The sequence below is a fragment of the Sus scrofa genome, chromosome 6 (genome assembly GCF_054392235.1).
Source record: "Sus scrofa isolate SSC_HxYL_T2T_F1_AM1 chromosome 6, Sscrofa_HxYL_maternal_Yorkshire_Landrace_v2.0, whole genome shotgun sequence".
Classification (NCBI taxonomy): Eukaryota; Metazoa; Chordata; class Mammalia; order Artiodactyla; family Suidae; genus Sus; species Sus scrofa.
In genome coordinates, this window is record NC_139388.1 from 63985465 (window position 1) to 64008498 (window position 23034).

At 61.0% G+C, this 23034-nt stretch overlaps 3 protein-coding genes across 11 annotated transcripts; 2 read left to right on the forward strand and 1 right to left on the reverse strand.

Annotated features, from left to right (window-relative positions):
• Positions 1-1082: 1082 nt before the first annotated feature.
• Positions 1083-5664, reverse strand: FIZ1 (FLT3 interacting zinc finger 1). Of its 4 annotated transcripts, none has more exons than XM_084958876.1 (3): positions 5454-5664; positions 3842-4193; positions 1083-2797 (listed from the first exon to the last, which is right to left on the reverse strand). In XM_084958876.1, the coding sequence occupies exons 2-3, from the start codon at positions 4151-4153 to the stop codon at positions 1607-1609; spliced, it is 1503 nt and encodes a 500-aa protein (XP_084815002.1). In that variant the 5' UTR covers positions 4154-4193; positions 5454-5664; the 3' UTR covers positions 1083-1606. The 4 variants fall into 4 exon arrangements, with proteins under 4 accessions (XP_084815002.1, XP_003356128.3, XP_020950702.1 ...); XM_003356080.6 differs by lacking the exon at positions 5454-5664 and adding an exon at positions 4727-4867; XM_084958877.1 differs by lacking the exon at positions 5454-5664 and adding an exon at positions 4444-4580 and having other exon boundaries at positions 1105-2797; positions 3842-4191.
• An 89-nt stretch (positions 5665-5753) lies between these two features.
• Positions 5754-9136, forward strand: ZNF524 (zinc finger protein 524). Of its 6 annotated transcripts, XM_005664846.3 has the most exons (3): positions 6424-6543; positions 7119-7600; positions 8081-9136. In XM_005664846.3, exons 2-3 carry the CDS (start codon positions 7451-7453, stop codon positions 9086-9088), a joined length of 1158 nt encoding a protein of 385 aa, XP_005664903.1. In that variant the 5' UTR covers positions 6424-6543; positions 7119-7450; the 3' UTR covers positions 9089-9136. The 6 variants fall into 6 exon arrangements, with proteins under 6 accessions (XP_020950707.1, XP_013854256.1, XP_020950704.1 ...); XM_021095048.2 differs by lacking the exons at positions 6424-6543; positions 7119-7600 and adding an exon at positions 5754-5849; XM_013998802.3 differs by lacking the exons at positions 6424-6543; positions 7119-7600 and adding an exon at positions 5899-6177.
• A 1972-nt stretch (positions 9137-11108) lies between these two features.
• On the forward strand, positions 11109-21379 carry ZNF865 (zinc finger protein 865). The gene is made up of 2 exons (XM_005674490.4): positions 11109-11205; positions 17693-21379. The coding sequence occupies exon 2, from the start codon at positions 17719-17721 to the stop codon at positions 20887-20889; it is 3171 nt and encodes a 1056-aa protein (XP_005674547.3). The 5' UTR covers positions 11109-11205; positions 17693-17718; the 3' UTR covers positions 20890-21379.
• The last annotated feature ends 1655 nt before the right edge of the window (positions 21380-23034 follow it).

A 23034-nucleotide genomic window follows, 5' to 3' on the forward strand; every position in this document is an offset into this window, starting at 1 on the left:
TTGTTCACTGTTGGATCTCCAGAGCCGGTTCCGGTTCTCTCTATAGGAAAGACATCTAGCTGGTAGGAGACATCTGAAGGGACCGCCCATTCTCAGATAGGCGGAGCCTAATCTAGGGGCAGGAGGTAGCTGGCTAAGGTACAAATTTGGTTGCCTGGGAGACAGTGTCTCAGGGGCTGGGTCTCCTCCTAGAGGCAGGACTTGGCTGTAGAGAGACAGTTTGGTTTTTAGGGGGCATATCCCATGGGATTAGTCATTTCTGGTCCTAAGGTTGGGAGTGGATCTTGTGTTTAAGGGCAGGGCTTCCATTTGGGTGATGTCTAAACCATCTCTGATATTAAAAGCAGTAAGCACTGTGTAAAGGGTTGGAAACTTCTCGGAAGGGAGGAAGGCGCTGTCTCTATGTAGGAGGCCTGTCCTACGTCAGGGAGGGAGGGAGGAACCCCCCCTCCCTAGAGCCAAGGACCAGAAAATGAGACGGCAGTGGCTGACAGGACGAGGTTTATTGGGGTCCGGGAGACAATGGGGAGTGGGACGAGGGGGCGAGGTCGAGGCTCATGGGGGGAGTCCCCCTAGCCAACCCCCCTTCCCCTTGGGGCTGGGAGGAACACAGAGACTGACAAGCTGACAGAGATGGAGAGAAAGACCAACAGGTGCTACAGCTGAGCGGGAGGGATAACCGGATGTCCACCACCTCCCACTCATGAGTTCACAGAACGGGCAATGATGCGGACCGGCCCACACGCCAGAGGAGGGGGAGGAGTGTCTGCCTTATTCACTCTAGGAGGGTGGGGTGCAGGCTGCAACCCCGACCAGCCCTTTCCAGTGGACAGGAGGTGGGAGTATGTGTACCTGGACCAGTCCATTCTACTGGGCAGGGGGGTTTTGAACCAGCCTATTCTAGTTGGTGGGGGGGAGTTGGGCAAGATCATTAGGATCGATCCATTCGGCAGTAGGGGAGGGAGACCTAATTGGGGAAGGGGTTGAGGGCAGGGGGCAACTACCCTGGTCCTCTTTCTGCAAAGGGAATGAAGTTGGGGGGAGGGGAGGCAGATTCCGGCTATAGTCATTATGGGGGGGTGGGGGAAACAGGAATTCTGGTGGGTAGCGTTTGGAGGGAATCCAGGGAAATCTGGGGACATGGTTCCCCCACTTTTCTCCAGATTAAGGTCGTTGGAATGATGGCTCTTAGGGAGAGGGGCAGTCTTCCCTTGGGGGAGGGGTGCCCATCTTTTATTATTAGGGCCTCAAGATGAGAAGTAGGTAGGGAGACCCATGTCTCAGGCCTAGGGCCCCATGACTTAGGAGCCTACTGATTGAGGGGTGCTCAGCACGTGTCCCAGGAGCCTTGCTTTCAGGAGCCTCTCCATAGATCTGGGACTCTCGAGCTGAGACGTCTCTCCATTTATTTGCTGCCCCTTAGCTCAGGGGCCTGGGGACGTTCGGTGGCCCCATCTCTCCAGCCAGGGTCCCCTCATCTCGGGGCCCGGGTCTGGATGTGGAGGGCCGGGGCCTCCCTTGCGGTTCCTAGGTCCCCTGGCCCCTGGGCCCTGAGGCCAGCCCCTGGTAGGGGTGGTCGGATGGAGGGGCGCGCCGCCTGGCCATGTCAGTCCATGCCCCGGTGCAGCTTCAGGTGCCTGGAGAGGTTGCTGAGCGTGATGAAGCCCTTGCCGCAGATGTGGCAGGGGAAGGGCCGCTCGGTGCCGTGGAGCAGCCGGTGGCGCTTGAGGTAGCACTCGTGGCGGAAGAACTTGCCGCACTCCAGGCACGGGAACGGCTTCTCGCCTGTGTGCACCAGCACGTGCCGCTCCAGGTCCCGCGGCGAGCGGAACAGCTTCTCGCACTCGGAGCAGCCGAAGATCTTCTTGCCGCGGCCGGAGCCGGCCGCGGGCTCCCCAGACGCGGGCTCCCCCTCCGGGGCCGGCGCCGTCGACTCCGCGCCGCCGCCCTCGCCGTGGCTGGCGCGCCGGTGCTCCTCCAGGGCGGCCAGGGCGGCGTACAGGGCCCCGCAGTGGCCGCAGCCGTAGGTCGCGGGGCCCGAGTGCGCCTCCAGGTGGCTGGCCAGCGCCGCGGCGGACGCGAAGAAGGTCCCGCAGTCGCACTGGTACAGGGTGTCTTCCGACGGCTCGGCCGCGGCCGCGGGCGCGTCCCTGCCGCTCTCAGGGAGCAGCCCCCCCAGCTCGGGCACGGCGCCCCCGCCGCGGCCCAGGAGCAGCCCGCCGTCCCAGGCCGGCTGAGCGTCGCCCGCCTCCGCCGTGCCACCCTCGCCAGCCGTCTCAGACCCGGCGCCTGCCCCCGCCGCCCAGGCCTGCGCTGGGGGCGCGCCGGGCCCCTGCAGGTCGTGCGTCAGCTTGTGCCGCTCCAGCAGCGCGGGGGCGTTGAAGTCGCGCTCGCAGCGCGGGCACTTGAAGGGCTTCACGTCGGTGTGCGCAGCCCAGTGGGCTGCCAGCTCGCGGCCCTGATCGAAGCGCCGCGCGCAGGCACCGCACGCAAATGGGGGCAGGGAGGCCGCGGCCGCGGCCGCCGCCTCCGCCAGACCCCAGCTCCCCGGGCCTGCGCCTGTCCCCTCTGGGCCTTCTCCGCCACCGGCTCCCCCGCCCCCGCACACCGAGCAGGGCCCCACGTTGCAGCAGACGGAGCAGGGAGCGCTCAGGGCGGGCAGGCCTGGGCCGGGCTGCAGGGGTGTCGGAAGCACCCCTCGGTGCTGGCGCTTGAGGTGGCGGCCCAGGCTGGAGCGTGAGGAGAAGCGGAGCTCGCAGACCAGACAGCAGTAGGGCTTCTCACCAGTGTGGACGACCTGGGAGGGCAGGAGAAAGAGCCCAGCGTCAGGGCTGAGAGTCCAGCCCGCAGGGCAGATTATTGGCCTCCGAGAGGGATTGGGAGGAGGCTCCCTGCCAGGCCCACAAGACCAAGATGTAGCTTCAACCCTCTCCTTCTTATTCTCTGCTTGGGGCCAGCTGGCATGTCTTTGGTCCCTCCAGACTCAGGACCTTTGCACGGGCTATTCCCTCTGCCTGGAAGGCTGTTCCCATGATGGTTTCTGGCTCATACGTCAGATCACAGCTCAAATATCACCCTGCCCTGTCCTGCCCTGTCTTGTCTGGTAGCCCATAGCTCTCCCATCTTTACTCCTACAGATCAGATGGTTATTACTGCTGCTGTTGTTCTAACTTCTTTCTGGACACGTCTCCCTTCCCAGATCACCCTCAGCTACGTGTTTGTTTGCTTGCTTGCTTTTTGAAAGCCATGCCCATGACATGGGGAGGCTCCCTGGCCAGGCATCAAATAGCCATGCCACAGCAGCAACCCAAGCCACAGCAGTGACAACGCCGAATCCGTAACTGCTGGGCCACCAGGGAACTCCTGTATTTGCTTTCTTGCTGTCTACATGGCTCTGGTCCACTTTCAGTGGAATTTAAGTTTTCCAAAGCCACGGACTTCATTGATTTCACTTTGGCAACCCGGGTGTTGGGAACAGGGAAAATATCCAGGAGATAAGTGCTGAGCAAAGGAATTAAATACCTACACAGTCAATCTACCTTTAAAAACCATAAGGGAATGATAAACACAAAGTTGCAGATGCTGGTATTCGAGCAGGGGCATGGGAGAGCGGGTGAGGCAAATTTACTACGACTGTTTTAATTCCTGGGTTGGGTGGTGACTGAAAGAGAAGCACCTCATGCTTTGACTGGTCAGGGTGCTTTGATGGGGAGGAAGGGAGAGAGAAATTTTCCTAAGGCAAGAGATAGGTGAGTGGGCCTTGGGCCAGCTGTCTGGTGCTCCGAGTGGGTCCCAGGGCCTCCAAGGGTGAGTCCAGCCCAGGGCGGCCAGCAGGACTCACCTGGTGGTGCAGCAGGCCCGTGGAGTCTCGGAACCCCTTGGGGCAGGCGGAGCAGCGGTAAGGCCGCTCGCCGGTGTGCGAGCGCAGGTGGTTGGCCAGGTTGAAGCTGTGCTTGAAGCCCTTGCCGCAGCGCGGACACGCGTGGGGTTTGAGCGCAGTGTGCCGGGCGAAGTGGCGCCGCAGGTCGGAGCGGTAGCGGAAGCTCTTGCCACACTCACTGCAGTGAAACGGGACGCGGGGAGCAGCAGCGGGCGGAGCCGGGGCCGGGGCCGGGGCGGGGACCTGGGGCGCTGGCAGCGGGGCGTCATCCATGGTGGTGTGGCGCGAGGGCAGTGGCGGGTGGGGGCTCTCTCTGAAGCAGGGAGACATGGAGGGGGGTGAGGGAGTCACCTCCCCATCAGCCTCCACAATCAGGCTCCTTGGACTCACACACCTGCCACCAGTACCCGGGAGCCCCGCCCACCCACTCTAACCACACCCACTCTTCTTTAAGCCCCTCCCACTCTCCTGCAAACCCTTCCCCCACTCCGCTGCCAATCTTTCTAATCCCTTCTAAGCCACGGAGTGTTAAGCCTCTCCCCCCTTTGAGATGGGACTCCCGCTCCGCTCTAAGCCCCACCCACTCATGTTCGGGTCCCGCCTACTTCTTCCAAAGTCCCCCCGTTTTCGGGAAGCCCCTTCCCCTCCGAGAGCCACTCCCACTCTTCTTTGAAGATGAGAGTCACCTTCAGACGAAGACTCCCATTCTTAGCCAAGGAAAGCACCAAGATTTGGAGCTAAGCGCACTAGAGTCAGCCTTCCAGGGCGAAGATAACTAGTCCTGGAAACTTGAATAAACCCAACAGATTCCTTTATCTGCGAAATAGGGATAAGAGGAGGACCTACCTCTTCGAGTGGTAATGAGATCTAAGCAAAATTGTGGCCAAGCGTGCTGCGTGCTCACTTAGGCCTGCGCACAACAGACTCAACAGGTAAGCTGTTTACATTACTAGTGTCTGCTAAGTTCCTCCAAGGTCCTCTTGAAGTCCCGCCATCTCTTCCCCACCAAGATCCTCCTAGACCCCTTTCAATTTGTCCTTTAAACTCAGCCTTGAAGCAGGCCCCATCCTTTCCAAGACCCTCCCTCCAATCTACCTCTCTTGCCTTCTCAGTCCTTTCAGAGACCCTCCCCATCCGAAGACTTTTTACCTGCATTATAAAGACGTGCTATTTCCGCTAACAAGCCCTGAATCACACTCTTAAACCCCAACTCCTTTACTATGCCCACCACTTGCTGAAAAAAACTTGCCTAAACAAATTCCGCCCCTTCTCTATAAGCTCTTCCCACATCCACACTGAAACCCATTACCCAGCTCAGCCCAGACTACGGCTCTTCGACCTCCTCCTATTATTGCTGAGCCACGCCCCTTTGTCAAACCGCACCCCTTTGCCTACGCTCCTCCCACTTACACCATAGCCCCGCCCACTCCCACACTAAACCACGCCCGCCAAGGCTCCTCCCAGTCGTTGCTCCGCCCCAGTCACCACTAAGCCCCGCCTCCTCCCCACCCAGTCGCCCTTGGGATTGCCCCCCCCCCCAGTCCGCTCGAGGACCCAGGTCCCGAGAGCCAACCTTTTGTGCCCCTCCCCCCTGTCCCTAAAAGGTGCAGCCCCGGGCACCCGGGGCGGGGGCAGGTCAAGCTAGACCCGCAGGCGGGCGAGTCCACCTCGCTCGTTCGGAGCAGGGGTTCTGGAGCCCTGAGGCGGCCCCGGGAGGCCGGGAAAGTCCGTCGGCTTTCCTCTTTAATTACTTACACCTCCCTCTGGGCGCCGACATTTTGGGCAGCGGGGGCAGCGTCACTTCCACCCGGGGGGCCCCTCGACTTCCGCCTGGGCTCGCTTCTCCCCCGCACTCCCCCTTTCTCCCGCCTTCTTGGTTTCCCTCCTCCCCACCGCCCTCCCTTCTCCCTTTTTCCCGTCCCTTTCCCAGCCACTGGAGGTTAGAGAAGCCAGGGTGGCGCCATCTTGGGTGAGGGCATGGCGAGGGGGCGGGGCTTAGGCTCTTCCCAGCGCCATACAGAGTAAGGGCAACAAGCTCAGCGCGGGTGGCCTCCTCCCCGCGGTGTCGACGCTAGCAGGTGTTAACATAGATGAGGGCAGATTTGATTCCCTCTTAGCAACCTCAGGCTCTTCCTAGGTATGATGTAGCGTTGCCTCAGGAGAAGAGAGAAATAGAAGTTCGCCGACTGCGACAGAGATAGGAGGAAAGCGCAGGCTCCATCTTGTGCTTTGAAGCCCATAGGGCGCCATGTTAATTACGGGAGCGAGCGGCCATTTCCCCGCTCCTCGTCCTTTCGGTACCTTTCTTTGGGTCACCCGGTTTGGTGTTTTGTGGGGGGAAAGATATTTCTCTGTGTTTGGGATGTGTTGGTGGAATAATTTCCCGCTCGGGGCCAGCGAGGGCGACGGGTGCGCAGACGCGGCTTGCCGGCGGCGACTCGACCGGCCCTTAGGACCCAGCACGTCCCCTTTGTTCCCGGCGGGCGCGGGCCCGGCGAGGAGGAGGGAGGGAGGGGCCGCTCGGCGTCCGCTCCGAGGGGCGGGGCAGTCCCGCGCGCGCGCGCGCCGCGGAGGAGCAGGGCCCCCTCGCCCCCGCCCCTTCCCACGCGCCGGCCCCGCGCCCCCGCGCCCCCACTCGCGAGCCCAGGCGACATGCAAATGAGGTACCCGAGAGGCGGGGGTCCGGGCTGGGGGAGGGGAGCGGAGGGAGGGGAGGCCCGCGGCCGCGCGCTCCTGGATCGCCCCCCAACCTGCTCCTGCTCACGCGCCCTCTGAGGCGCGCGCGCGCGCCGACCCAGCGCCCCGCGGAGCCGGCCCGCCTGGGTGCGCGCGCGCAGACCCCCTTCTGGAGGCCCTCGCCGTCTGCGGCCTGACGCCGCTCATTGGCCGCCAACCCCGCAGGGCCCGCCCCGCGCGGTCGGATCGGACGGGCGTGCGCCTGCACCCGGGTGGAGTCGGGAGAGGGTCGGGGGCATCGTTCCAGAGTCCTGGGTTCTAGTCCAAGCCCTCACGGAAAGGTGGTTGCCCTTCTCTGGACCTCAGTCAGTGCCTTTTCTAATGGGGTGCAGTGGTACCTGCAGCCCCTAATCCTAACTGCACCTGTGCTGTCCTCCCCTCCCCTTTACTTCACCCCGGTCCCAGGGTCCGAGGCTCTGCTGCTGACAGTGGTGTTGATGGTGGTAGTTTATTTGGTGTTTACTATATGCCCTCTGACACCCCTACCATATCCATTTTACAGAGGTGGGAACTGGCTCGGAGAAGTAAAGCCACTTGTTAGTTAATGGCAGCGCTGGAGTCACATGCCCAACTAAGGAACCCCACGTCTCTTGGATCCATTTCTTCTCACTCGCCAGGCCTTTGGGGTCCATCAGATCTGGTTCACGTCGTGGCCCTGCCCCTTCCCGGCAGAGGGAGCTTGGGCAATTGACTTGGCCTTCCTGTGCCTTGGTTTTCCAGTTTGCAAAGTCGCGGTGGTCTACTCGTAATTCAGACGTTTGGTGTGAGGCTTAGCTACCCACCCCGATGATAAGTGCTAACGTTTCCTAAGCACTTCTGTATACACAGCACTTTATGTTGTTATCTTTAGGGCAAGTCTGTGTGAGTGGGTGGAAATACCATTTTCCAAAAGGCCGACCTAAGGCCCAAAGAGGGGAGCACCTTGCCCAAGGCTACACGGAGAGGAAGCAACAGACTCAGGAATTGAACCTAGAACCTCTGGAGGTCTGATAGATGTCCTCGTCCACAGCTGGGGGGCAGATACCACCTGGGGCCACTCCCTTTCCTTTTTCCAGTCTTCAACCCCGTCCCACTTCCATCAGTCAGCAGGAGAGGCAAAAACAGTTCTGAGGCCTCTGGGGCTTTTTGGTTTGATGGGCTCTGTTTTGAGGACTGAAATACTGGCCCGTTCCCCCCGTTGGACTCTATCCTCCCTTGAAAGATTTTCTTTCTTTTGGCTCAAGTTGACCCTGAATGTTTAGGTCCAGGGGAGGGCTTAGGAGGTCCACACGATGCCTGTGGGACTCAGGGCAGTGCCTGTTGCTGTTGACTGCTGTTGACCCACTAGCGTGGCTTTAATTGTGTGTCCAAGTGATTGTCAGCCATGCCCAGGTCAAGAAACTCATCCCAGATGGGGAGGTGATGGGGGGCAGGGGGTGCTCCACATCCTCCCTGCACTGATGGCTGCCCCCTCTCTCCTTTTAGCCCGGCTCCAATTTCCAGAGCCAAGCCCCCTGCTGCTCAATGGACACCTCCAGCCCAGACGCGTGGCCTTCGCCTTTCCCCAGGGAGGAAGAGAAACCTCTGGCCTTACCTCCTCCTGTTCCCCAGGGCCGCCGAGGCCAACGTCCTGCGGGGGCCACCTCCTCCAATCAGACCCTCAAGACCACCCTCCCTCGCAAGCGGGGCCGCCCCCCCAAGTCAGGGCAGGAGCCCCCAGTGGCGCAGGGGGTCACCGCCCCGGTGGTCAGCGATGGTGGCAGTGACCTCCTGTTGATCGATGATCAGGGTGTACCCTACACAGTCTCTGAAGGGTCCGTGGCGAGTGGGCCTGAGAGCTCCAGCCCTAAGAAAGCCCCGCACTTCTGCCTGGTGTGCCTTCGGGCCTTCCCCTACCTCTCCGACCTGGAGCGCCACAGCATCTCGCACTCAGAGCTGAAGCCGCACGAGTGCAAGGATTGCGGCAAGACCTTCAAGCGGTCCAGCCATCTGCGGCGGCACTGCAACATCCATGCCGGCCTTCGGCCCTTCCGCTGCCCGCTCTGCCCACGCCGCTTCCGGGAGGCAGGCGAGCTGGCCCACCACCACCGCGTCCACTCTGGGGAGCGCCCCTACCAGTGCCCCATCTGCCGGCTGCGTTTCATGGAGGTCAACACGCTGCGGCGCCATATCAAACGCAAGCACCCCGAGGCCATGGAGGTACCCCTGTGTCTTCCGGACCCAGAGCCTGAACCACTGTGGGATGACGACGGCATCCCAGCCACGGCAGAGGCGGAGGAGGGGGGGCTGGAGGGGAAAGAGCTGGCCTGCCCCAGGCCTCCGGCCACTGCTCCCCAGGCTGAGATTAGAGCTGGGAGTCGGGCTGGTGCTGGGCCTGAGCAGGGAGGCCCGGACACCCTCACATCTGGTGGTCTTCCCGTTGTGGGAGGGGGTTGGGGGTGCGGACCTCAACTTCTGGATCCTGCTGCCTTCTGCCACCCTCCCCCGGACTGACAGGCCTTTGGAGGCGGGGGCTGCGGAAATAAATCTCTGCCTATTGGCTTCCTGCGTGTGTTCCGTGATGGTCCCAGGGCCGCCCCCCCGCTTCTCCTCCCTCCAGATGTCCTCCTGCCAGTTACACCACTCCATGGGAGGACCCTATGTCGTGTACCTCATTAGCTCGGCGCTGAAGACCGGCTTGGGGGAAGCCTTTGCCCCCCTCCCATCTCCAGCAGACCCCAAAGCACCCCCGCCCCCAAATATCCACTCTTTAAGTAGAACATTGAACCTTCTGTGCAAACGTGACTCTAGGTTCTCCTCCCCTGTTTCAGCCAGATTCCCGGGAATTCTGTAGCCATCACATTGGCCCTTCTCTTTGTCCTGGCGCTTTTTTGCAGGGAAATACTGACCTGAGAGTGGCCTGCAGGGCTGACAACTTTGGTAGGGCTCGGGTAGAGGAGGGGCGAGCTGGAGGGGCGGGGCAGCGGGGGCGGGGCTTGTTGGGCAGTTGGGTAAAAACTGGGCTAGGCTTAGGAAAAGGGGCCGAGAAACGAGAGGGGCTTGAAGAGGTGTAAGCCTTGCCCTTCAGAAATTGAGACCATTTAGAGGGAAGGGGTTGGGTTTCTCTGAGGGGAGAAGCTTCAAGGGGAAACTGCAGGAGAGCAAGGTGTTGGGAGAGGCGGGACCTCACTGTAAGGATACTGGGCAGTGGGTATGACTGCTATGCACGCCAAGGGGAGAGAAGCGAGGACCTAAGAGATGGAAGGTCCCTGACAGAGGAGGAGCTTGGAAGGAAGGGCTGAATTTGAGTTCCCGCTGTGGTCCGATGGGTTAAGGAGCCAGTTTTGCCATGGCTATGGCAGTCGGTACACAGCTGTGGCTCGGATTCAATCTCGTCCCCAGAACTTCCATGTGCCACAGGGTGCGGGCCAAAAAAAAAAAAAAAAAGGGCTGAATAGAATCAGGCTTAGCTGCTTGAGGTGAGGCTGAGTTAGGAGCGAGGCTTGCAGATGGTATATGAAGGGGGCCGTGCAAAGTGTGGTAAAGATATCTTTGGAAACTTCAGTCCATCAGAATCACCTGAAGGGTATTTTATTTTATTTTTATGTCTTTTTAGGGCCGCACTTGCGGTATATGGAGGTTTCCAGGCTAGGGGTTGAATCGGAGCTGTAGCCACAGCCACCTCCACGCCAGATCTGAGCTGCAACTGCAACCTACACCACAGCTCAGGGCAACTCCAGATCCTTAACCCACTGAGCGAGGCCTGGGATGGAACTTGAGTCCTCATGGATACTAATAAGATTTCGTTTCCACTGAGCCACCAAGGGGAACTCCACCTGAAGGGTATTTTAAAACAGGTCCCTAGGCCCTACGCCCCAGGGTCTCTGATTGTGTAAGTCTGGGGCAGGAGCCTGAGCATTTACATTAATTTCTAACATTTCCTGGTGATGCCGACCATACTTTAAGACCCACTGACCTCAGGCACCGCTTTGGAAGCGCCAGGCAGAATTATCCTAGCATGAACATTGAGAGCGGGAGCATAAATGCTACAGCGGAGGGGGCGGGGCTTAAGAAGAGGGGCGTGGCTAAGCCCTGAGAGGCGGGGCTTAGGAGGGAGAGGCGGAATTCTAGAGCGTAACGGATTGGAGGAGGGGAAGGGGAAAACTTAAAGGGGCTGAGTCGAGGAGCACAGAATCTGAGGCGATGGGCGAGGCTTATGATAACTAAGCTCTGAAGTAGGCGTGATTCGCAGGACGGGGCGGGGCTTAACCGGATGTCCGGAGCATGTGGGCGGTGCCCTAAGAAGAGGCGGGCGCACATGGCGCAGGCGCACTGTGCTCAGCTCGCCCACCGGAAGCGGCTGAGGCTTTCCCCGCCCGCGTTCCGAGCCAGCGCGCAGGCGCACTTCCCCTTCACGGTCGCCGCCGCCGCCGCCTCCTCTTTCCGCACCTCCACGCCGGCGCCTCGGAGACGGGCGCGATTTCCGCTTCCGGGCGGGCGGGCAGGCGGGCGGCTCGGGGCTGCCGGGGAGGGGGAGGGGGCGGCACTTCCGGTCGGGCCCTCGGGTCTCCCCGGAGCGGCGGCGCCTCCTCCGCCTCCTCGGCCTCCTCCCGGCGGAGACCCCGGCGCCGGTGAGTGACGGGGCGCGTGGCCCGGGGGCCTGGGGGCAACGTGGGCGGGGGGCCCGGTCTTGGCCCGCCCTGGTCCCCAGAACGTCCCCATCAGTGCTTCTCCCGCCGAGCCCTCGCTGGCCCCCCCCATCACCGCTCCCCCATAAGACTGCTCCAGATAGCTTCCCATTAATGCCCCCATGTAGGACTGCTGCCAGGGCGCCCCGCTATGCTTTTTCATGGGTCCCTTCTACATAGCCCCCTGTCATTGCTTCCTCCAGGACAGCCCCCCACATGCCACCAGCATTGCCAGTCCCCACGCAGGGCAGCTACCCACGAACCCCCCTTTAATATCCCGTATCGGTTGCCTCGAAAGAGTGTTGCATCCGTGCTTCACAGCAGATCTGTCCCCCAGTATCTCTGTGCACACACAGCAGCCCCCAAAGATCCAACACCCCCTTCATTGGTATTAAAATTCTTTGCATTTTGGTCAGCGGCCAAGAATGCCTTTTTGCCTTCTCCATCCTTCCCGCCCCCCAATAATTCCTCTTAAGAATATACTCCTTTCAGTTCACTGACACCCCCCCAACAGGTCCCTCTAGAGTCATGCTCTCACCCCTACATCCTCTCCCCCTTCAGGTAGAAATAGCTTCCAGTTTAGCCCCGGCTTCCATGAAACACTTCTGTCTGGCTCCTACCCCACCCTCTGGGTCAGCTCCTGTCTGCTGTCCTCCCACAGAGCAGAACTGGATGTGAGGCTTTCCCTCCCAGGATGCTCCTCTCCCCCTGGCACTAACAGCTCTCTCCTGACCTGCCACTTCTCGCTCCCTCCTCCTGGACCCCCTGAGGAAGCCTCCCAGCCTCACTAGGCCATGACCTCTTTTTCCCCAGACATTCATTCATTTGCTCTTGGCTGACCGAATATTCACAGTCCTAGGTCCAGGGCATAGAGCAGAGAAGGAGAGAGACACGCAGTCTTTGTTCTGTGGGTCTTTGCAGTCTAGTTGAGGAAACAGATGAAAAGCAAGTGAACAAACAAGATCGGTGCTGTTTTCTGGGTTTTCTGAGAGCCTTATGAGATACTTCTGTGGTGAAACCTGAATTAGCAGAGGTCACTTAGCCGTGGAAAGAGCTGGGTGAACTGTTCCAGGCAGAGGAAGAGCAGGTGCAAAGGCCCTGAGGTGACCATCCTCGCGGTGAGTGGCGAGACAGCAGGGGAGGCCAGTGAGGTTGGAGCGAACGAATGGAAGGGAAGAATGAGGGAGATGAGGTGCGATCTTCTGGGCCTCAGAGGTGAGGGCATCGTGGTCAGTCAGCTGGCCTTTGTCAGCTCTACGTGCCCAGAATGTTCACTTGTGCATTCACGCCTTTGTTCAGCTGTTTAATGAGCACCTACTGGGATGCCGCAGAGAACAAGCAGACAAAACTGTCCTTGTGGAGTGTAGACGCTCGTTCATAGGGCAGAAAATAAAAGAAAAAGGCAGAATACATAGGCATGTGTGAAGGAAATACAGTGGGATAAGGGCGTAGAGTTAGAGGGGGTGGTAGGAAGGCCTCTTTCAAGAGATTCCTGTGGTCCTCTTGTCACCCCCGAGAGCCACTTGTCCACAGGTTACACCCATGGGTAAACTCGTCTCCTCTTGGACAGTGGTGGCCCACCAGGGGGCTAGCTTAATGGCTTCCTCCCCCAAGAGTGAAAGGGTTCAGAGGATGAGCCCTGGCGTCCACTAGTGTTCCTGTCTCTGAGCAGGCCACGCCCTCTTTTCCTAGCTTCATGTATTTACTTATTTCACACATATTTGTCAGGACAGGCCCTGTTCTTATCTAGGCCGTGGGCCTAGAGCAATGACCAAGACAGAAAAATCCTTGTGTCCTTGAAGCTGGCCTCTTCCTGGGGGAGGCCAGCAACAAGAAGACAGAACATAGGGTTTATGGGATATTGCTGACGGGAAAGGAGAGAAGTGAAGGAGGCGGGGGTGAACGGGAAGGTTGGTCTGGGGGACAGGGTACCGTGCTTACGGAGCGTCTCCCTGAGCAGACTGTATTGGAGCAAAGATGGGAAGGAGATGGGGGCGCGAGGGAGCTGCGTCCCTGGGAATGAGAGCTCTCCAGGCAGAAGCAGCAGCAGGTGCAAAGGCCCAGGGGCAAGCATGGCGTTGGCACATTGGTGTGGCAGCCAGGAGGCTGCTGCGGTGTGTGCAGGTCATCTTTGACTTCCTGAGGTGGTGTCACTGCAGCTTTTGAGCAGAGGAGTGCCAGTGACACGGCTTGGCCTTAGCCCCCTGTGTACTGGTTGAGGAGAACAGCAATGCTTATCTCATGAGTCTGTTGGGGAGTTTGACGGAGACAAGCCCCATTTAGCACCATGTGCCGAACTCGTTAGTATTCAGGTAATGCCAGTGGCTAGTGCTGGGCTTGGGTGGCAGGGAAGTGGGGGAGCAGAGGGTATTTCCAGTATGAGGAGGTGTGAGGGCTTTATTTTGGAGAGAGAACTACTGAAAGACAGCATGTTGTAAGGATCACAGCCCTTCTCTCTGCTCGCCTTCAGCTCCTGGCCCTGCTGCTTGTTAGGGGTCTGACTTTAGGAAATGTGTGGACCTTTCTGACCCTCGGCCTCTCCCTCTGTAAAGTGCAGTGGATGATCCTAACCAGCTGCTAGGGTTACTGGGAAGATGGATTGAATCAGCACGCATAGAGAATTGAGAAGGGGACCTTGCATGTAGAAAGCCCGCAGCCAGTGTTACATGCTCCTGTGTGTTACTGTGATTGCTACACCTGCCTAGGCTATCCTCCCAAGGCAGCTTTGTTGCTGCAGAATGGCCCCAGGTCCTGGCATCAGAGAGACCCGCTTTCTCTCTCCCTGGCTCCGTGACCTTGGGGAAGGGACCCCTCCCCCTTCTCCTCGTTCCCCACCTTATAAAACGGGACGGCACACGGTGCAGGACTGTTGCGAGGCATCAGGTGCTGGTACTTGTGAAACTGGTCAAACAATAAACATGAGTTGCCGTGGCTGTGACTGTGGTTGCTCTGGGACTCCTGCCCCTTGGGAGGGGGCGCTCCCCCATCCATCGTGCCAGTCTCTGCCTGACGTCCATGACACACCTGCCCTTAGAAAGATAACAGTTTAAGGCGGGAGTCCCGAGAGAGGAAAGGTGTCACTTCCCAGTGGAAGCAGTCACGAGCCGGACCAGCTGTGTTCCCCAGTACGGCTTTCTGGGCCTCTCTCTGCACCAGTCCACCAGCATCTATCTGCCAGCCTGCCCTCGGGGCCCCCTTCATTACCTCCCTGCCACCGGAATTCATTCTGCTGGGGACACCCTGCCGACGTCAGCTGTCTATGCCTAATGTCTCCCTTCCTCCCTCCCTCAGGGAGTTCTGGTCAGCATTCACTCGTTTAACAGATATTCATCAATAGACATTTACAGCTATAAATTGACCTCTGCCCAGCTTTAGCTGCATCTGCTAAGTTTGGGGCTATGTTGCTTTTCCATTAAAAAAAAATTTTTTTTTTTTAATTTGATGTTAGAGTCCTCTTTATTTTATTTTTTTGCCACTCTCGTAGCATGTGAAAGTTCCCCAGCCAGGGCTCGAACCCCTGCGTCAGTTGCAACCTGCACCAGAGCTCAATCCGAAACCCACTGTGTCACAAGGCAACTTCCTGCTTTTCCATTGTTTTTCATCTCATTTCCCTTTTGATTTCATTGTGGACCCACTGGTGATTTAGGAGGGTGCTGTTTAATTCCCACATTTCAGCAAATATTTACTTGGTACCCACACTGTCAGGTGCTGTGCTAGGTGCTGTGGGGCCTAGTGGTGAACAAGGCAGGACAAGTCCTCACTCTCTTAGGTGAAGAGGCCAGACAGTAAACACATAGCATGGAGTTCCCATGTTGGCTCAGCGGTAATATCCTTGTGGACATGGGTTCAATCCCTGGCCTCGCTCATTGGGTGAAGGATCCGGTGCTGCCGTGAGCTGTGGTGTAGGTCATAGATGTGGCTAGAATCCTGCATTGCTGTGGCTGTGGTGTAGGCTGGCAGCTGCAGCTCCGATTCAACCCCTAGCCTGGGAACCTCCATGTGCCTCGGATGCGGCCCTAACGAGATTAAACACACACACACACACACACACACACACACACACACACACACACAGAGCAAAGGAAATAGACACAGTAAGTTGGTGGCAATGACAGATGAAAAAAAGGAAGCAGGATGAGGGGCTGGGGAGTGGTGGGGCCAGGGCCGTCCCCTCTCTTGGAGATGACATCTGAGCCGAGACCTGAAGGAGGCCCGAGAGGGAGCTCTGGGGAAGAGTGTTCCAGGCAAGAGGCGAGAGTCTGACCACATCCCTGCTCCATTGCTCCATCCGTTCGGGATGGTAACCACCTCCTCTCCCACCCGGCCCATGGTATAAATGCCCCTCGTAACCCAGAGAGAACCCCAAATAAGGCTCCTGCTCCCACAGTTCCACCCTCCTCTTCCTCCTCCCCAGCGAACAACCCTGGGGTGGGGCGGTCCAACCGCAGACTTGCTCTGTGACCTAGGCCAAGTTACTTGGCCTCTTTGTGCCTCCATCTCGTCAGCAGGGGTAACAGCAGTCCCTGCATCATAGTCTCAGAGAGCTGTGGGGATTCGGTGTGTCCATATGTGAGCCTGCCTGGGAGGGTGCTGGCCCAGTCAGCGCTAGCTGGTACCGCGTGCCATAAGGGGGGTGAGCCGGGCAGGGCTTCAGGCCCAGGACCCCTTCCCCCCTCCTTCTGTAGCAGCCCGACTGCACCCTGCCTCCCCGCAGCCTTCTTCCACGCGCTTTCTCCGGGTCCACGCAGCCCACTCCTGCGCTGCCTGCCGACTCAGGTTCTGCCCTCAGGCTTCCAGCCACGCCTTTGCTCCTTCCAGAGATCAGATTAACCAGGGGGTGTGAAGGGCAAAGGATATTGAGTCCCGTCCAGGGACACCCAGAGCTAGAGGCTAAAAATACTGACCTCTGGGTGGGGTGGAGGGAACACTCACCTTTCACCTGTCTGGGGAGAGAGCCAGCCAGACATACGGGGGCTGCGGGCCCTGGCCTTGGTGGGCCCCGCTGGGCCCTGTAGCGGGCTGGGTGCAGAGCCAGGCAGGCCCCCAGTGGAGGGGACGATGGCTAGGAAGCTGCCAGGCCGTGTAGGCCCTTCTCCCACGGACCCTCCAGCCACCTGGTGGGGGGAAGTTCCTGAGGCCTGTGGGTGGGTCTGAGGCTCAGAGATCAGTTGCAGGGGCCGATGTTGTGGGGGGCGGTGGGGGGGAAGCCGTGGACAGACGTGGACAGCTGCAGTCTGGAATGAAGAATCCTCTAAAGGAGCTGCCCAGAGAATGATTGCCAGGGTGGAGGGGCAGGACCCCCCCTCCAGGGGCAGGTCAGGACTCTGCGCTCCCACAGCATCTGCCACCAGGCTCCGCCCAGGTGTGCGAGAGTCACTGAAGGTACAACTAGCTCCCGGGGCTGAGTGGGCTCTGCCCACGACTGTGTCTCCTCGCATCCTTCCAGCCCCTGGGACGTCTCCCTTCTTTCCAGGGATTCCCGCCCCCTTGTGGAAGAGGAGAAAGTGGGCATCAGGAAGGAGATGGGACCTGAACTCGAGTCAGCCCAGGCCCAGGGCCCGCGTGTTTCCCGCTGTGTGGGGCTGCCTTCTCTTGGTGCCAGCTCCCTGCCGTGACTTGTTTCTCCCAGACAGGCAGACTCTCCTTCCTCCTCTGTAGTAAAAGAACACACCCCTGCCCCCCCGCTGACGACATTCGGGCTCTCTCAGTTTGTCTTTGCACTCCTGGTACTAGAGCGATAACTATAATCCCTTCCGCTTCTGGGGTGCTTACCTCGTCGCAGAAGCACCCGCCTGAGCAGCCTTACACCTGTGAGCTTGTCAGAGCCTCACAGCCGCCTGTGAGGTGGCGATGTGCTTTGTCACCTCTATTTGTAGAGGAGGAAGTCCAGGCACAGAGAGGTTCAGGAACTCGTCCGTGGGCACACAGCTAGGGACTGGCGGGGCTTAGGATTAAATCTGGCCACCCTCTGAACCACTCTGATAGAAGCGATTACTGTCATTTGGCAAAGGCAAAGCCTGACGGGACAGAGCAGAGGGCCTGGGGGCCTGCGAGTTTGCACAGGGGACAGAGCAGAGGCCAGGGCTGCTGGGAGAGTTAGACTCTTGAGGAGCGAACGTCCAGGGCCTGTGGGAAGTCTGGGGGATGGAGGGTCTGCAGGATGGTTCGAGACGTGTGAGGAAAAAGGGGAGAGATGCAAGGAGTCAGAGAGGAGGGAGACAAGGAGCAGAGAGGACAGGAAGGGGGCGATGGGCCAAAAGGGGGAGAGAGAGAGAGAGGTCCCTGGGGCCCGCGGAGCCAGGCGGAAGGGCAGAGGGACGGTGCGCGAGGCCGGATGGACGGTGAGGGCGCCCGCTGCAGCGCGCACAGCTGCCGAGGCCCCAATCGCGCGCGCGGCCCTGCGGCCTCAGCCCCCTCCTCTTCTCCGCAGGGTCCCGCGTCTGCCACCCGCCCACGATGGAGGCCAACCCAGCGGGCAGCGGCGCCGGGGGCGGCGGGACCAGCGGCCTAGGGGGCGAGGACGGGGTGCACTTTCAGAGCTACCCCTTCGACTTCCTGGAGTTCCTCAACCACCAGCGCTTCGAGCCCATGGAGCTCTACGGGGAGCACGCCAAGGCGGTGGCGGCGCTGCCCTGCGCCCCCGGGCCCCCGCCGCAGCCACCGCCGCAGCCGCCGCCCCCGCAGTATGACTACCCGCCGCAGTCCACCTTCAAACCTAAGGCCGAGGCACCGTCCTCATCGTCGTCGTCCTCGTCGTCGTCCTCGTCCTCCTCGTCCTCCTCCTCCTCCCAAGCCAAGAAGCCCGACCCGCCCCTGCCGCCCGCCTTTGGGGCGCCCCCTCCACCGCTCTTTGATGCCGCCTTCCCGGCCCCCCAGTGGGGCATCGTCGACCTCTCGGGACACCAGCACCTGTTCGGGAACCTGAAGCGCGGAGGGCCCGCCTCCGGGCCGGGGGTGACGCCGGGGCTGGCTACTCCCGCGGGGACCCCCGGGCCGCTCCCCGCCCCCTCGCAGACGCCGCCGGGACCCGCCGCGGGGGCGGCCTGCGACCCCAGCAAGGACGACAAGGGCTACTTCCGGAGGCTGAAGTACCTGATGGAGCGGCGCTTCCCCTGCGGCGTGTGCCAGAAGTCCTTCAAGCAGTCCTCGCACCTGGTGCAGCACATGCTGGTGCACTCGGGCGAGCGGCCGTACGAGTGCGGCGTCTGCGGCCGCACCTACAACCACGTCTCCAGCCTCATCCGCCACCGCCGCTGCCACAAGGACGTGCCCCCTGCCGCCGGGGGCCCGCCGCAGCCCGGAGCACCGCTGCCGCCTCTGGGCCTGCCCGCGCCCGCTGCCGGAGCCCCGACCGTCGCCCCCACCTCGGCGTCCTCGGGCCCCCCCGCCGCCCCCGCCGCCGACGGCAGTGCCGCCTCCGCCGCCCCCGCGGGGGTGGGGGTCCCCCCTCCGCCGGCGGCGGCGGCGGCGGCGGCGGGGGGCGGCGACGGCCCATTTGCCTGTACGTTGTGCTGGAAGGTCTTCAAGAAACCCAGCCACCTCCACCAGCACCAGATCATCCACACAGGCGAGAAGCCCTTCTCCTGCTCTGTGTGCAGCAAGAGCTTCAACCGCCGGGAGAGCCTCAAGAGGCACGTGAAGACGCACTCGGCGGACCTGCTGCGCCTGCCCTGCGGCATCTGCGGGAAGGCCTTCCGCGACGCCGCCTACCTGCTCAAGCACCAGGCGGCCCACGCGGGCGCGGGCGCGGCGGGGCCTCGGCCCGTGTACCCCTGCGACCTGTGCGGCAAGTCCTACTCGGCGCCCCAGAGCCTGCTCCGGCACAAGGCGGCCCACGCCGCGCCCACCGCCCCCGACGCGCCCAAGGACGCCGCGGCCTCAGTCCCGCAGCCCCCGCCCACGTTCCCCCCGGGACCCTACCTCTTGCCCCCCGACCCCCCTGCCACAGACAGCGAGAAGGCAGCGGCGGCCGCGGCCGCTGTGGTCTACGGTGCCGTGCCGGTCCCGCTCCTGGGGGCCCACCCGCTGCTGCTCGGCGGCGGCGCCGGGGCCAGCGCGGCCGGAGGCTCCGGCGCCAGCGTCCCGGGAAAGACGTTCTGCTGCGGCATCTGCGGGCGCGGCTTCGGGCGCCGCGAGACCCTGAAGCGCCACGAGCGCATCCACACGGGCGAGAAGCCGCACCAGTGTCCGGTGTGTGGCAAGCGCTTCCGCGAGTCCTTCCACCTGAGCAAGCACCACGTGGTGCACACCCGCGAGCGGCCCTACAAGTGTGAGCTCTGCGGCAAGGTCTTTGGCTACCCGCAGAGCCTCACCCGCCACCGCCAGGTGCACCGGCTCCAGCTGCCCTGCGCCCTGGCCGGGGCCGCCGGCCTCCCTGCCACCCAGGGTGCGGCGGGGGCCTGCGGCCCGGGCACCTCGGCCACGTCCGTGGGGGCCGCCGACGGACTGAGCTATGCCTGCTCGGACTGCGGCGAACACTTCCCGGATCTCTTCCATGTCATGAGCCACAAGGAGGCGCACATGGCCGAGAAGCCCTATGGCTGCGACGCCTGCGGCAAGACCTTCGGCTTCATCGAGAACCTCATGTGGCACAAGCTGGTCCACCAGGCCGCTCCTGAGCGCCTGCTCCCGCCCGCGCCCGGCGGCCCTCAGCCCTCGGATGGCTCCGGCAGCAACGATGCGGCCAGCGTGCTGGACAACGGGCTGGCCGGAGAGGTGGGGGCAGCCGTGGCGGCGCTGGCAGGGGTGTCTGGGGGCGATGACTCGAGCGGGGCAGCGGTGGCCGGGGGCGGCGGGGGTGCCAGTGCAGGCGCTGAGCGTTTTAGCTGTGCCACCTGTGGCCAGAGCTTCAAGCACTTCCTGGGCCTGGTGACTCACAAGTACGTGCACCTAGTGCGGCGGACCCTGGGCTGCGGCCTCTGTGGCCAAAGCTTCGCGGGCGCCTACGACCTGCTCCTGCATCGCCGCAGCCACCGGCAGAAGCGGGGCTTCCGCTGCCCGGTGTGCGGCAAGCGCTTCTGGGAGGCGGCCCTGCTGATGCGCCACCAGCGCTGCCACACGGAGCAGCGGCCCTACCGGTGCGGCGTGTGTGGCCGAGGCTTCCTCCGCTCCTGGTACCTGCGGCAGCACCGCGTGGTGCACACGGGCGAGCGGGCCTTCAAGTGCGGCGTGTGCGCCAAGCGCTTTGCGCAGTCGTCTAGCCTGGCGGAGCATCGGCGGCTGCACGCCGTGGCCCGGCCCCAGCGCTGCGGCGCCTGCGGCAAGACCTTCCGCTACCGCTCCAACTTGCTGGAGCACCAGCGGCTGCACCTGGGCGAGCGCGCCTACCGCTGCGAGCACTGTGGCAAGGGCTTCTTCTACCTGAGCTCCGTGCTGCGTCACCAGCGCGCGCACGAGCCGCCGCGGCCCGAACTCCGATGTCCCGCCTGCCTCAAGGCCTTCAAGGATCCCGGTTACTTCCGTAAGCACCTGGCGGCCCACCAGGGCGGCCGGCCTTTCCGCTGCTCCTCCTGCGGCGAGGGCTTCGCCAACACCTACGGCCTCAAGAAACACCGCCTGGCCCACAAGGCCGAGGGCCTCGGCGGGCCTGGAGCCGGGGCGGGCACCCTGACCGGGAAGGATACCTGACCGTGGGGGTGGGGTGGGGGGTTCTCCCCGTCCGCTACTCCAATCAGATGGCCCCTTCTGGACCCGCCCCCTCCAGGACGCTGATCAGACTCTTCCGCCTCCTCTCCGTTGCCCCATCTATCCTTTGAAACTTCAGACAGACTAGCCTCCTTCAAGGCCCATGCAAACTCAAGACTGAATCACTCCCACCTGGACGTCTCTGGCCCTCTCCTCCTCCTCTCCTCGGACGCTGACCTTGATCCTCCGTCCACCCCCGATTTGTAACCCTCATCAGCCCCCCGCCCCAGCCGCATTCTGTCCCGCAGGGAGCTTGGTGGCGATGAGTCTGAGCTGCCCCTCCCCTCTTCCCTTGAAACCCGGCTGGACAGTGGAGTATGAGTGGTTTGGGAGGGCACATGGGGGGACTGGGTGCTCTTGGTTTGTGGGGGTGGGGGGCGGGGTGGCAGACGCGGCTTGTACAGAGCGGAGAATAATAAATCTTATCAACGGGTCTGCTGAAGTCCTTTCTTGCATCCTGGGGCGAGGGGATGAAGCTGCAGACAAACGTAGTCTGTTTCCTGGGCTTCCCACTTCCCACCGCCTTTTGCCTCACGCTCCCTCTCTCTGCTCTTCCTCATTCAGCCGGTACTCACTGAAGGTTTACCATATCCCAGCTCTAGCTTTCTGGTGGAGCAAATGGGAGATGCACGAGCCAGGTAAGTCGCGGCTCTCGGGACCAGGCGGCGTGCCTGGACGCCTTCCCCTTCGGATGCTTTTGGCATTTGTGCACCTACCCAGCATTTTCCCCAGGGCCTCTGCCTGCCGGGTCTTTCCGCAGACACTGGGGAAACAGGAAGTGGATGTGTTCCTTGCCCTGGAGTGAGATGGAAAGAACTGTTGGACCGTCGCTGTGTTCCAGCCTTGTGCAGGTGCATGCTTACGGTTCAGCTCTAGGTAGGCCCATGCCACGGCATAAAGGACGTGGACGTCTCACTGGGGGCAGAGAGCACGGAGGAGCCACCTTAGCAGACTGGGGGGCTAAGCAAGCTTCCTGGATGAAAATGATGCCTGAAGGATGACAAAAAGCCACAGGAGTGTGCCAGGTAAAGTGGGCAAAAAATTCCAGGTCAGGGGTTTAGTGCATCTCAGTCAACCCAGATGTTCCAGAGAATTTCAACGAGATTGGCTTGGCTGGACAGGTTGCGGGCTGGAGGTTGGATCCTGAAGGGCCAAATACCAGAGCGTGGATGGTCTTGTGGGCCAAGGGGTGGAAGCTGGCAGCTTCTGGATATAAACCATTGGCGCATGTGGTTGAGCCCACGCATTAAAAATAGTAAGCGAAGGCTGACTTAGTTGCCAACATTTGAAAATCAAGCGATTTTCCATGATAGGAACTAATGCAATTTCTGAAAAGTTGGGAAGGTCCAGCAATGCAGTCTGCATGGTCGGGGCTCATGGGACCATCCATTGCTGTGGATGTGGCAAATTGTCTCCCGTCTGCTGCCAGTTCCCTTCACGGCCAAGACCCAACACTGCGCCCAAGCGTCTGTGGCCACATCTCGCGCCAATGCTGGTGTGTCCTCCTCATACCTGGTCTCCTTCTCCATCTGTGTTTTTTGAAGGATCCACATGGAGAACGAGAAGGGCAGGGTCTGGACATGTGAGATCTTTGCTGGCTTGGTCTACCAGCCTAGTGATAATGAAGTCTTAAGCTTTGGAGATTTGGCTCAACAGTGGGAAGTTGAGAAGGGATTAAATAAGTGGATGAGGTATGCAGAAGGCTTAAGGAACATGCCAGTGTTTCTAGCTTGGGTGGGGATGCTGGTGATATGTGATATGGGCATTTCCTTGGTGAAAACAGTGGATTCCATTCTGAGTTGTGTACAGTGTATCTTACGGGGGGGTGTTGGGTGTTGGGTGAGCAGGAAGGGGAGCACATCCAGGGCTCTCCCTCCTTAAGGGTGCTGATCACAGGAGCCCCTTCATCTTGCCAGACTGCCCTGACCCCCACTCCTGTAGCTGAACCACGTAGTTTCACTGAATAGCCAGGCGCTGGACCCCTCTTCTAAAGAAACAGGTTTGGAGAGAGGGACGCTGCAACTCGCTGCTCGGAACAAGACCACAGCTTGGCCCTTCCACCCCCAAAACACAAGACCGACAGAGAGG